Raw genomic sequence first — 15,843 nt, 5'->3', positions numbered from 1 at the left:
TTTTTAAATGTTGTACTCAATTTACAAAGACCATTCTGGCCTGAATTCCACTTTAACTTAATCTCTCTCTCTAATTCTTCAAGACAATTTTATGTAATTTGCTGGACAAGGCCCCGATAATTCAACTTTTATTTTGTTTTGCTCACCCTAATAGTTTTTAGGGAAACTACACAACAGTATCTCAAATATGTGAATGCCAGTCAAAGTATGTAAGATAATATTTTGCTATAACATACACATACAAATTACAGAAACTATTACCTTTTCCAAGAAGAGTATTATTTTGGTTCTTGTGTCACAAAACCCACCCATGACATTATTTAGATACATGCTGAATTAGTCAGCTTGAAAAAATACAAAATATACATTTTTTGTGATACAAATAGCAAAACCAGAGCATCTAAATGGCAATTTAAACTGGTTGTACTTCACAATAAAGGACCAATTACTGATAACTTTCCGACCATTTTATTTATAACTGTATGGAATACTGCTACAAATTTCTCAGAATGATATGCCTTGACCCTCGTTTGCAAACTGCACTTAGCTGGTGGCTAAATCTTTAAAGACACAAACATAACTTTATCTCCTTAAAATGTTTCACAAAAGGACTACTAGGAATTTTCAACATATATATATATATATAGGAAAAAATGATCCCAGTGTCCAACAATATGAAACAAAAACGCCAAAAATTAGCGTAAACCACACCAGGAATCTGGAAACTGTGCTGGAAACAACGTTCGTTTATTAGTTGAACACAAACAGAGGTTAAGCGCTTTCTTCAGTATACTACTGCCTTCATCAGAACAACAAGTACTGGAATTCATCAACTTATATACAAAAAACCCACAAGAAAAACCCGCCTTTTTCATCAATTAATCAATTATACCATTGTGTTCAAAATTTGTATAACATTACCTTGTACAAACAAAATTTCTGTAAAACATTTCTCATACAATACATAAAACCATACATAGTGCAAAACTCATACATACAAATATCCACAATACAAGATAAAATATTAAATGAACTGTTATATAAAAATACCATAAATGCGTAAAAATTCAATATACTACAATGTCTCTTGAAATAAATCTACCAACACTATCTGCTGGGACATTATATTCGCCACCAAGCACAAGTAAAAATTATTTGTGTATCTCCTAACTACTTTATTGCTGGTCCGTTTGTACTGACCCTATAGAACTAAGTGCTGTAATGCTTCATATCAAAACGTGACAATATTTAATATAATTGTTTGACATTACTGTATTAAAAAAATATTTCAAAACCTATTAAAGGTTAAAGGGAAAAAATATGATAATAAAAATAGAAAAAGTACGTAAGATAAAACTACACAATTGTTCTAAGTCCTGACGAGTGGCTTTGTTGGAATCACCTCATTTAGGCCTGGAGGGGTGGATGCATCTAACTTGATCTGCCATCGGATCTCCCTTTCCCCCACTACTGCCTTGATATTGCCACCTCGTGGGTTTGGAATGACCACATCCAAGATGGCAAATTTAAACACCTTACATTGTGGGTTGTTAATTAGGTGTCTTGACAGAGCATTGTTTACATCACATTTCCTCATACAATAAGTGTGGTCATAGATCCTGTTCTTTAAACAGCGACCAGTCTTTCCCACGTAGTAGCTCATGCATGTTTGACAAACACCCAAATAGACTATGTGTTTAGTCAAACAATTACCATTGCAAAACCAGACCTTACTTTTTAAACTGTTCTTTAATTCGATATTGGGTGTATCCAAAATATATTTACAAAAATTGCATTGACCACATTTTTTCGTACCTGTTTTTTGAATTTTCTTTCCCTGCTGATAATTAGATTTAATCTCAATAATTCTTTTCAAATTGTTGCCAGTTTTGTGAACAAAATGTGGTCTAACAGGTATTTTGTCCTTAATTAACAAGTCACTGGTCAAAATGTTCCAATTTGTAGTAATTATATTTTTCACTTCACTAGTATGCCTACCGTATTTAATTATACATGCCTTTAAATGTTCATTGTCTAAGACTTGTCTATCAGTAATGGCATTGTTATCATTGCTATTTTGAATATTAACATTACCTACCCCCAATAAAGGTTTGTATTTGCGTCCCCATTCTTTTGTGACGTATACGGTAATATCCTTTATCATGTTTTGGGGGTATCCTTTATCTGCAAAGAGATGCCCAATATACGACATCTCCCGGAGCATGTAATCCCTCTCGGATGTCATGTGAGCAGCCCGAATACACTGCCCCTTAATGATACCCCTTTTAGTACTGTAGGAATGGGCACTACTGAAGTGTAAATATCCATTGCTAAACGTATCCTTTCTATGGATACGAGACTGAAACGATTCACCCTTGCTGTAGATGTATACATCAAGATAATTGATACCAGTGCGATCATACTGGTGGGTGAACTTAAGGTATTCGGTGGTACTGTTAATGTACTTCATAAAAACTAGTAGATCTTGTTCACCACCCTCCCATAAAATAAAGATGTCGTCCAGGTATCTGACATATCTCTTAATTTGCAACATCCACTTGGAATTGAGTATGAATTCCATTTCCCAGTCCAATAAGACCAAATTTGCATATATAGGGGCACAAGCAGTACCCATAGCTACGCCGACTTTCTGTTTGTAATACTCCCCCTCGAAATAAATGTAATTGTGATCCAGGACAATGTCCATGAACTCCATCAATACAGTAATATCATCCTGCCCCAGGCCACTCACTCTACGGATACTGTTGTTAAATCTATGAAGGCCATCCTCCTTGGGGATACTTGAAAATAAATCCTGAACATCAATTGTGACATAAATAAGATTGGAACTCCACAAATCCTGTTTAAAGATGCCCAGGAACTCCCAGGAATCTTTCATGATGTGGTCCACAATTTCATAAATATGTTTCAATTTGTGATGGATCACCTGACCAAAGGGGAAGGCTTTACTTGCACTACCAGAAATTATAGGTCGAAATGGAGGGTCATTAACATTTTTATGGACTTTGGGAATACCATTGATGGTAGCAAGTACTGGGAACTCAACCTTTAAAAATCTATATAACTCTTCACTTATTCTATTTTCTAAAATATATTCTTCTAAATAGGAATCAATACGTCCGTAGGCAATATTAACTTCATTCAAGGATGAGGGTACATATTGTGTTGAGTTGTTCAGCAATTCAAAAATCTTACTTATATACTTCTCCTGGTCGTAAAACACTATGCCCCCACCCTTGTCAGCGGACATGATTCTAATATTTTTATCACACAAAAATTCAACCACATCCATTACCTCACACCTAGACTGTTTCTCACATTTTAGATGCTTGTATTTGTTGTGTAGGGCATACACCTGTGTATTCACCACATTCTCAAAAGATATTAAAGTGGTGCACATAGGGGGAGTAAATGTACTCTTTTTCTTCAATTCACCAACTTGTAGGGCATTAATACTGTTTTGATTTTTAAAAAAAATTCCTAAGTTCAATTTTCTCAAAAATAATTTAAATTCCACAAGTGTGTCGGTTAAGTCCATACTGTGGTCAGGTATGAACTTCATACCTTTGGAAAATATTGTAAAGAACTCAGGTTGAACTGGGTGGGCACTGTAATTGTAGATTTTCAACTCACCGCTTTTGTGTATTATCCCACCATTGTTTAATTCCAAATGGTAGTCCCTACAAGTAGTGCTAACAACCATATTGTCAATATCGGACTGAATGATAGATTGATTTGGACATGAAAGGTCAGATGCTAATTGTATCTGCGACTTCTCCAAACATTTCGCCCTTTCCCCTTCTTCTCTACAGTTTTCCATTGCTCTCTCCCTTCCTCTAAAAAACACTCCTCATCATTAAGGTAGGCAAAACTGTCATTAAAAAAATTAGAGTGTTTCCTGTCCGATTTAACCACTACGTATTTTCTATCATTGTTGGTTTTCCACCTATATGCAGTTCCTTTCTCATACTGTGCAATATCTCTCTGTAACTTCCTACATTTTCTTTCATAGGTTTTCCTATACATACTCTCAGCGTACTCAAATTGTTTGAAGTATAACTTTTCCCAATGTACAAAAAGCATATCATTTTGTATAAGTTTGTCGGTGTTTTCAATTTCATTTAACAACGTACTTATTTTAAAATCATTACATTCAATTATAAATAACATAAACTTTTTTCCAAATTCGTTGAACATGTCATTACACGTTTTGATGTTTTTAGCATTCATGTCAACGCCCATGGGCTCCTTGAAAAAACGCAGGCCCATGGGTATTACACCACTGTCCAAACATTTACGGAGATACATATTTTCAACTTGGATATTTTTAACTTTACTTAAATTGTTACCAAATGAATAAATAAGCTTTTTTAAAGAAGGGTAATCACCTACACCTCTTTCCTGTTGGTTGGTACACCCAAACCTAGAAATGTCCTTGAAATCTAGAGGCATTTTCATGAATTTGTCCAAATTGTAAATTCGCCCTTTAACAGAGCTTCCCTGAGGGGAAGAACCTGAAACAGTACCTTTATTTTGTGTGTTAAGAACCGTTCTGTTCTTTTCCTCGCCGGCGTATGTCCGAACCAGAGGTTGGCGTTTAGGTTTGGCGCCAGATATCAAAAATTGGTCCTCATCCGTATTATCGGTCACTGTCAAAATGTTGGTAGAACTTCTTTGGCAAACCAATTGTTCATTAGATTCCTTCCTCGGCGTGCATCTAGACGAAAGTGGAGAGGAGAATCTCCTCTGTCCGTTAGGAATGTCGTCATCACTACCATTGCCAATAGAGGAACGGATGTTCGTTGGTATCATGAAGTTAGGTTGCACACACTTGGTTTGAGTAATACAAGGTGGAGTAAGCAGTTCCACTAGGCGAGTAATTTCACCTCTTATAATAGCCATTTCCGAATGAATTTTGTCAATCTCCTCACGGAAGACAGAAGAAGACAAATTCAAAGTCTCCTGCATAGATTCCATATCACACGACAAACACTAAAAAATGATCCCAGTGTCCAACAATATGAAACAAAAATGCCAAAAATTAGCGTAAACCACACCAGGAATCGGGAAACTGTGCTGGAAACAACGTTCGTTTATTAGTTGAACACAAACAGAGGTTAAGCGCTTTCTTCAGTATACTACTGCCTTCATCAGAACAACAAGTACTGGAATTCATCAACTTATATACAAAAACCCCACAAGAAAAACCGGCCTTTTTCATCAATTAATCAATTATACCATTGTGTTCAAAATTTGTATAACATTACCTTGTACAAACAAAATTTCTGTAAAACATTTATACAATACATAAAACCATACATAGTGCCAAACTCATACATACAAATTTCCACCATTCAAGATTAAATTTTAAATGAACTGTTATATAAAATGCGTAAAAATTCAATATACTACAATGTCTCTTGAAATAAATCTACCAACACTATCTGCTGGGACATTATATTCGCCACCAAGCACAAGTAAAAATTATTTGTGTATCTCCTAACTACTTTATTGCTGGTCCGTTTTTACTGACCCTATAGAACTAACCCACGAGGTGGCAATATCAAGGCAGTAGTGGGGGAAAGGGAGATCAGATGGCAGATTAAGTTAGATGCATCTACCCCTCCAGGCCTTAATGAGGTGATTCCAACAAAGCCACCCGTCAGGACTTAGAACAATTGTGTAGTTTTATCTTACGTACTTTTTCTATTTTTATTATCATATTTTTTCCCTTTAACCTTTAATAGGTTTTGAAATACTTTTTAATACAGTAATGTTAAACAATTATAGCAAATATTGTCATGTTTTGATATGAAGCATTACAGCACTTAGTTCTATAGGGTCAGTACAAACGGACCAGCAATAAAGTAGTTAGGAGATACACAAATAATTTTTACTTGTGCTTGGTGGCGAATATAATGTCCCAGCAGATAGTGTTGGTAGATTTATTTCAAGAGACATTGTAGTATATTGAATTTTTACGCATTTATGGTATTTTTATATAACAGTTCATTTAATATTTTATCTTGTATTGTGGATATTTGTATGTATGAGTTTTGCACTATGTATGGTTTTATGTATTGTATGAGAAATGTTTTACAGAAATTTTGTTTGTACAAGGTAATGTTATACAAATTTTGAACACAATGGTATAATTGATTAATTGATGAAAAAGGCGGGTTTTTCTTGTGGGGTTTTTGTATATAAGTTGATGAATTCCAGTACTTGTTGTTCTGATGAAGGCAGTAGTATACTGAAGAAAGCGCTTAACCTCTGTTTGTGTTCAACTAATAAACGAACGTTGTTTCCAGCACAGTTTCCAGATTCCTGGTGTGGTTTACGCTAATTTCTGGCGTTTTTGTTTTATATATATATATATATATATATATATATATATATATATATATATATATATACTCACAAAAATGATAAAAAGAATAAAGGAGCATGACTTTAACATTCACCACTGATGACTTTAACATTCACCACTGACGACTTTAACATTCACCACTGACTACAAAGAAATCCGTAAAGTAATTACAGACAACTCGATCATCATTTCTAAGAGCAAACAGCTAGAAAAATACTTGAATATGGGCACTCTTTTGTGTTTAGAAGAACAAAGAATGTGAGAAACTGGGGTGAGAGCAAAGGCAAAACCATGGAGAAAAACATTTGGACCTTCAAATGTGGACCACTCTACTGCACCTTTTGTAAATTTCTGAGTAACTCTGACCATTTGTATTGCCCCAAAACCAGCAAGGCTTACTGGAGTCACAAGAGGTGTGATTGTAACACTCAGTTTGTCATATACAGGGCCCAATGTGGCTGTTGCAGAAAGTTTCTATGTGAGCAAAACTATTAACAAAGTAAAGGTCAGAATGGCACACCATTTATCAGACATAAGACATAAAGTACTCAGAAATCACTGGTGAAGTACCACCTGGAATACCCTGGACATGAAAGATTCAGCTTTCATGTACTGGATAAACTAGAGATGGGCCTCTTGAAGGCAACAGGAACACAGTCTCAGAGAAGTTGGAGCTCCATTGAATCATTAAACTAAATGCCTGCAAATCACCTGGACTCAATACTTGAATTTCTATCAAAAATGTTTTAATACTAAGAAATACTAATATAATACTAAGAAAACTAAATCACAGTCTGTTTTATTGAAAACAACATTAATTGGTCTGGAAATCTACAAAAAAGTCTGATAAAAAGGTGGACACAACCACTTACACTGCTATATAGATTTCTCAGAGGGATCTGAAGAAGCCATATGGTGAAAGCATTTTTAAAATGTTAAAATGTTAGGGAATCCTTGGTATCACAGGCAGAACAATTTGTGCAATAAAGGTAGTAACACATGGTTCTACTTAACCAAAGAAAAATTAATTATCTTGCTTGAAGTGGCTGAGTCACTGTTGGACTTACCTTGAATATGGCTAACTGATACTGATACATAACACAAACACTGTAAGAGAATAGAGGAGAATTAGCCAGTGTGGATAACCTACCCCATTGGTAGATGTCTGGCCAAATTCAAATGAGGTGGTTTTAGCTCCACCAATTAAAACACATACCCATTTTAACATACTCAAATTAGGTGTATTTTACCTGCACAAATTAAAACACCTGATTATTCAGACCACTCCCCTCATAAAGCCCTTATAACCAGGACAGAGCTCAGTGTAAAACCATTAATATTTGACTGCAAGAATGCTCATCAATCTGTGAAGACTTAATAAAACAGTTTTTTTATAAAAACTGCACCGGTTGCCTTATTCTGGATAGGAGGGGTAGATAAGCCATCCACAGGTCAGCTGTGGATCTGATTTGCTTGTATACCAAATGAAGTCTTGTTTTGTTTATCCTGAAACCTTGGTCCCTGGATTACATGTAGGATATCATAATCTGCCTTCAATGACTGGATCTTTGGTATTCTTAAAATGTAGTTTACTACATATGAGTCTAAACTGGGTCGGTGGGGGAATCCAATGGCAAAAAAAATCAGTATTCAGGAGAAATAAAACAGATATTTTTTACTTTGGATGTATTGACAACTCAGTAAACAAGTACTTAGCCATTACTGTACTCATCATGGACATCATAAGTTCACCATAGCACACACAATGAAAACAGAGTATAACACAAAATGCCAGGAGTGCGGCAATCAAGACACATGAACTAAAACCGCTTAGATCTATCTTTGAAAGGTAATTTCTCTGCCTCAATTTGATATTTAAATATGAAACTTTCATGTATTGACAATAGGGTAGTCAGCTACAAAACACATCAAAGACGGCAATTCTAACCACACATCATCAACTGCAGCCCCCATATGAATTTGACTCCAAAGATTTAGACAATTAAAAGCAAGGCATTGCAATCACAGCATGTTACAACTGATTTTGTTTTCTAGTGAAGCAGAGTATTTTTTTTCTTCTGATAATGATAATTTAGCAAACATACCCTACTCAGCAGTTTTACCCAGCCTTTTGTACAGAATGTAAACAGTTTCCTGGTAGAAACCTTGCATAGTACCAGACTGTGACAACAATCCCATCTGAACCATAGATTTATTAGCAGTATATAAGAGGCCATGTGTCAGCCCCCATTCTACTATTGCTGATAAGCTCACCCACATAAATATTAACTTGTACATAATTTAATGGAAAACAAAAGGTAGATTTCACACAGTCAAGGCTGGTGGGTCAGTCTTCTCTAAACTGGTCAGTAATGGTGTCCCACAGGATTCTGTACTGCATACACTTTTTTTACAGTAAACACTTTGGTGATGTCTAATCAGACAGCAAGGCTCTCTTGCTGATGATTGCAAACTCCCATAACCCAACACTCCACACTAATTCCTGGTGTCAAGACTCAAGATAAATGCAAAAAGAAAAACAATATTATACTGTTTGGGAAGCATGAGCAGACATATACCTACCACATAGCAAATCCTCCCCTCAGAGTTGACATTATCATTAGAAACTTTGGCAGACATACAGCAACTATCACTAGGAAATCCTTCTCTCCATTCCAACTAATTACTAAAGGTACAGACCCCAGAACAAAGAAGCTATTTTCTCCTCTAAGCCTACATCATCTGACCGATAACAGACTATAATGTTGTCTTCAGCATGCACATATCCAAATTTAATGCAGAACTCAAGAAACCGCTGGCCTCCTAAAGGTCTAGTGAACTGATTGTGTTGTATAAACCTATTCATTATAGACCTAAAACAGAAAGCACAAAAACCCCAAATCCAAGACCAAATTCAGTAATCACCAACAGAATTTTAACAACCAGGAAGCTGCATAAAAAATATACACAGCAAGTAGAATAAAATAAAGGCTGTAATAGTAAGGATTAAAAGCCTACAAGCTCATCATATTTAGGTAAAAAATACAGTATAATGAAAATACCAAAAGCAAGGGGTTCTTTAACTCAGGATCAAATACTGGCAGATAAATGAGTGTTAGATGGCGGCAAAAACAGAACATAAGATGACTGGGCCCCAAAAATCTATTTAAAGGGAATAGAACAAAACATGAACAGATTAGTTCTTTAGTAATATGTTAGGTGGCAGTGTGTATTATGTTAAAAAACAGAAGATTTTACTTTCAACTGTACTCTCATTCTGTAGCCTCCCCTATATGTGATTGAATAGACAGGCAGGACATAACATAAGAGAGGTGCTTAGCAGGTAGAGATGACTGGAATTCATCTATGCAAGCTAATTTATCCATATTTTAATCTTAAATGGCTAGACATGCTCATTTGTAAATTTTTGACAAGTGTAAACTGGCCATGCCATGACATGAATACTACTACTTTTATTAGTTCAATAATAGCACGGAAGTATGCAATTCGTGTTACTTCTTCCCCATACACAGACCGACACTGTGGATTAGAACTTCTCATTCTCTCTCATACAGTCTCCTAATCAGCAAAACAGCTCCTCTAGTCACAATCGCAGCAGGCAATGCAGAAGATGATCAGATACATGTAAAAAAAGAAGTGTCTACTCAAAATCGTGGCAGAATCATGCACTCTACAGCCAAACATGATAGAGGCGTGTGCTGCTTCTGTTATTTAATAAATATTGGCAGGGCATTCTGATTTTCAGCCACAATTTACTGAGTTGAAGAATGAATCACATTAGCACATACGCCTCAGCTGCCTAGATTTTTGTATAATGTCTCAGATTTGCCTCATATTCTTGCCCTGCCCCACATAAATGTTATGATTTTCTTGTAAATCATTGGGTTTGCAGTCAGTCAAAAATTCATTCTATGCCACAGCCTAAATCTGCTGCAGAGAATCTTTTATCTGTTAAAGCTCTGTGGGACTGCAGTGCAAAGCAGCACGCAGTGACCAAATTAATTTCAGTTGTCACTCATCTACATGTGCAGGAGCTGATAAAAAACTGCTTAATTTTCCTTCAGTAGCCACATGAAGAAGTCCTGCATATCTGATGCTGGACACACAAAATTTCATCATGTGCTACTACAGGAAAATTAGTCAACTTAATCAGATCCCTCTTGCATAGGTGATCAGCAAATGAATGGGTACAGAAGGGCATATCTTATCTTTCTTTTTGTTTTCTTTTGGTAGAGTGTTTGGTATGCTCTGTTGATGACCAAACATATACTGTAGTGTGGTGTACACAGTGCATGCTTGTCAACATCCCCGGCACGCAGATATGTAATGAAATGTTTATGTATTTTTAACAAACTGCATTATAACAATATTTAAAAAAAACTAACACTGATTCTGTTGCCAGGCCAGGTACATGGATAGCAAGATTTGCTTATGACTATCAATCAATGCTAAATCTGACTCTAGTTCTCTTTAACTATTTTACTTCATATTATGGTAAATATTCATTTAATGCTAAGTCAGGTAATTTATTGTTAAGATTAGACTGTAATACAAATTAAAAAGAGAGAGTGTTTTGAAACATAATATAGACACATAATCACTATTGATTTAATGTGACAAACTTCAATAAGGTGCAGGTGAAGAAGCAATTAAACATAATTTAAAAACAATCTGAATTTTTAAATAAGTTGCAGAAAGGAATACAAAACAGAGTGCTGCCATTCATGATAACCTAAAATCTGGGTTTGAGTATGCATTAAGAAAGCTTGAAGTAATGAAACACTAATAAATTATGTGTTACTACATTATATGTGCAGCTAGTTTACTCACAGTTACTTGAGTTTCTACCACAGCTGCGGCTCCAAATGCTAAAGCAGCAATCATCATACCAACCACCATTTTTCTAATAGGGCTGCAGAAGACAAAAGTCAAATAAAAATTTAAAAAATGTACACTTTATGTATTTAACAACTCATATCTTCTTTATCACATTGCTCTGTGCAATTCTGAAACAGAAAATAATTAAAACCTATACTAAATGCTTCCAGCTAATCTGAATGCTGCAATTTACTGTTCCATAAAGTAAGAAATACAGCACACGAAAAGATACATCAAATGGCAATGCAGCAAATGTGACATAGCAGCAGCGATATGAAGAGTGTTTGATTTGTTTTAAAGGAATTTGAAAATCTTACCCCTTTTCTTATTTTAGCTTATTTCAACTTGCCAAGCATGCAGTATAACGGTACTTTAAAGTGAAAATGAAACTATTAACAAAATACTATTGTGTATTTAAAGGATCTCAAACTGATGGCCAGATGTAGTCTGTAGATTTATGTAAAATAGCCTATGAAGTCATTTAATTAATTCTTTCATTTTCTGATTCCTTAGTTCATAAATCATTAGAGCCCTCTGTGTCACATGACACCAGGACTTTGCAACCAAAGCCATTCTCTTTTACTACATGAGGTAAGGTCTAGAGCTAGGTTAATCAGAACATTTGATATTAGTACTTACCCATTATGTCAACACAAGCAGGCACTCCAGATATTTGGGTAAAGTTTTCATTTGCAAGCTATTTCATAAATACTACTAGGATACCAGATATATCTATGGGACATGCTAAACGATCTGCTTGTTTTACTTTATTTATTAACATGAGTGGGGGTTATGGATAGCAGCAAGTTGAAATGCATTACTGTGACCATTCTTTCTTTGACTTTCAATACAAGCTGTCATCAGAGGTTGCACAGAAGGTGGCCATTTTTGAGGGGTGACAGTCTCTTTTGAAAATACAGGGATGTTATGTGATGTTGAATGGTTACTATTATAGCTTGTTGGGGTAAGCAATAAGTCTGTGAACAACAACTTGAAATACATTACCATGGCCATTGCATATTTCACTTTATTCGTAATCAGACATCAAAAGTGTACACAGTAGGTAGCTATATTTTTTAGTTATGCAGGCTAAGTGGAAAAATATAGTAAATACATGATCACAACTAAATGATTCTCAATATATCTGGTTGTGGGAGGTAGTATATGCATTTGAGAGCATAAAGTGAACGATGTTTATGTGGCCCTGATTACTTCTTCATACTTAGAAGTAGTGTACCCACCTAGAAAGGGCACATTATTCTGGAATTGCATGTGTGCAAAAGGAGCTGAAGCTAGTGTTGTATTTTAGAAACACAAGGAAAGAACAACCTTTGTTAGCCACACCCTACTACTGCAAATATTCTAGATTTAGTTCAGAACAAACATGCACTTCTAACTTGATTCTTATGTGGGCTGCATACATAAACCACAATGAAAGTACTTGTCTACAATTAATTATACAGATAGCAGTACACAGAGACATGCAGTACATCAAAACAGGAATAAGTTTTTTTTCCAATGTATTACACATAGCCCTACCTCACACTCAGAATAAATTTGTCTGACATTTGATAGCACAATGGAAAAGTTTTTATTTAAACATAAGCAGCATATGTCAACCTTTGTAATGCATGCTAACCCTAACCCTGCCCCTGCATCTAATCCTGCCATGCAGCTTACCTTAAAAAAAGCCCTTTCCATAACACTACCACTACATAAAACAGCTAAGACACTCACCACACACACATAAACACACACGTACACACGCACACATGCATGCACACATGCATACACGCACACTCACACGCTAAGCCGATCCCATTACCTAACCTTTACCCTAACCCTGAAACACTCGCACTTTCACACAAACTCCCAGCCCCACCACTTACATCTGTTGATGAACCAGAAATCATCCAATGCAACTTTTGTATAAGTTGCATTTTGTGCAAGTGTCACATAAGCTAGTGTCAACCAAGTAAACTGCTCATGTGTGTGATTGTGAATATATACCTGAAGTATGACTTGCATATAAACCACACAATTAAAACAGTAAATAGAAAACTTGACTCACTACACAGGATCAATCCCTTCTTAACTCCCCTAGCCAGAACTGTTCTTGCTCGCACTCATCTACTATCCAAACTTCTCTACGCCTTCCCATTATTCACAAACCTGAGTAAAACCAACCTGAACCAGCTCACAACCTCCTATAATCATATTGTCAGATTTGCAACTGCCTCTGCCTATAGGACCCACCACTGCCTTAACTTCAAATTACTAGGCTGGCTTGAACTACCTTACTTTCTACTGGCTAACCAACTAGTAACTGCCCACAAGATTCTCTACCAGCCAGAATGGACACCCGATCTTAAAACTCTCATCATCCCCTACCAGAACCTTAAAACACTTAGATCCTCCAACAAAATGCTAGCTTTCACCTTCAAAGCAAACAACTCAGCTGGAGAAGCTCTGTTTACTAACTCATTTGGTAAAGCCTGGAACTCTCATCCTACAGAACTAACATTACAACCCTCTTCAACCCAATTAAAAAAAACCTTAATAAATACTTCACAATATGATGGCTCTGTCCTTGCTCTACCCCTGACTAATCCCCACACTCTTCTACTGTTTGCCCAGTTAGGATCTCCTTGCATTGTCACTGAATCCTAACCAAGTTACTCTGTACAAACTTGTAGATTAAGTGAAGTCTAGTATGTATTTTAAGTAACCTATAAAGAGACACAAAAATATATATGAGCTTGTTGAATGTTGGGGCTGGGAAATGGGAAAGTGGCCTACATATATATTGTATAACCTCTATCTAGAATTATACTAATAGTGGAATACTCTTAATATGTAAATATGTAACACTTTCTCTGCATTGTATTTCTCTATTGTATTTCATATTGCATTGTGCTGTTCTGTCTTATTGTGTTCTGTATGGAGCTTTTCTCCCTGGGCCATCGCTGAAAATGGACATATATCCAGTCGGACTTTCCCAGTCAACAAATGTAAAATAAAATAAAATTAAAAAAAAAAAAAAATATATATATATATATATATATATATATATATATATATATGGATTCCATACACTTGGTCGAATTGCAATTAGTCGAAAATGATTCCAGGCAGTTCACTTCACTGAAAGCTCACTTCACTGAAAGCTCACTTTGTTGAAGTTCATTTGGTCGAAAATGGAATATAGCCCATGCCCCACTGCAGTGCAACCCTGGAGTGAGAATATTAAATAAGGGGGGGTGTGGGGGGCACAGTCCCCCACATTCTAATGGATATACCTTCTTATAACAGTGAATACATTAAAATGATGTGGGGGGGCTATGCCCCCACAACCCCCATTGTGGGGGGCTGTGCCCCCCATACCCCCCTTATTTAATATTCTCACTCCAGGGTTGCACTGCAGTGGGGCAGGGGCTATATTCCATTTTTGACCGAATGAACTTCGACCAAGTGAGCTTTCACTCAAGTGAGCTTTCAGTGAAGTGCAATGACTGGTATCATTTTCGACTAAATGAAATTCGACCAAGTGTATGGAATCCATATACACACACATATAGATATATATATATATATATATATATATATATATATATATATATATATATATATATATATATATATATGTCTGCTGGAAAACACCGAAAATCCACTTGTTCGAAAACGAACAGTGGATTTTTGGTTTCGCGAAAGTGGACTTAAGCAAAAATGCAATTCTGCGAAGAACGGTTCAACAAACTGTTAAGGAACACAGGTGCCAAAGCACACTACAGTGGGGAAAGGGAGGTTATGTGTTTCCCCACTGTAGTGCGATCTCTGAGTTGGTATATATGAGGGGGTGCAGGGGGCTTGCCCCTCTACAAAAACAATGTTTTATAGGTTTTTTATCGGTTCGTTGAACCAATATATACAGATTCCTATTACAAGAACGAAAGTTCACTACTTCAAACTTGTAATAGGAAGCCTCACTTCAGTCAAAAGTTCACTTTAATGAAAGTGAACTTTCACATAAGTGCACTTCACCGAAAGTACCGCAGCACAGTGGAGGACATAAAAACCAAGCTATGTCCTCCACTATGGTGCGATAGTCATGGACCTTAGGGTTAGGGCACGGGTTAGGGTAAGGGGATAGCCCTATGGGCCTAACCCTAAGGTCTGTGAGTACTGCACAGAAGTTCAGTACAACATCCGTTCATTGTACTGAACTTCACGTAAGTGCACTTTCAATTAAGTGCACTTTCGCTGCAGTGTGCATTCCTTGCACTATTTTGAATTAGTGAAAATTCGATCTAGTGTATGGAATCCATATATATATATATATATATATATATATATATATATATATATATATATATATATATATATACAGTGGATATAAAGTTTACACACCCCTGTTAAAATGAAAAATTTTTGTGATATAAAAAAATGAAACCACAGTAAATCATTTCAAAACTAATTAATGTGACCTCTAACCTGTACTATTCAATTAAAAAACAAACAAATCTGGGGAAAATATAAAAAATAAAAAAACGTAC

General features: G+C 35.8%; 1 protein-coding gene across 1 annotated transcript in view; it reads right to left on the bottom strand.

Annotated features, from left to right (window-relative positions):
• The window catches only part of LOC122804006 (solute carrier family 15 member 2-like), a 748,008-nt gene that overhangs the window by 380,595 nt on the left and 351,570 nt on the right, over positions 1–15,843 (bottom strand). The window contains exon 14 of the mRNA XM_044073688.1: positions 11,243–11,324. Coding sequence (XP_043929623.1) covers positions 11,243–11,324 — 82 coding nt within the window. The remainder of the gene's footprint in view (positions 1–11,242; positions 11,325–15,843) is intronic.

Source organism: Protopterus annectens, chromosome 6.part0 (assembly GCF_019279795.1).
Source record: "Protopterus annectens isolate FY-2018-M chromosome 6.part0, PAN1.0, whole genome shotgun sequence".
Classification (NCBI taxonomy): Eukaryota; Metazoa; Chordata; order Ceratodontiformes; family Protopteridae; genus Protopterus; species Protopterus annectens.
Note: the sequence above shows the minus strand (reverse complement) of the source record. Positions and strands in the feature narration are given on the sequence as shown.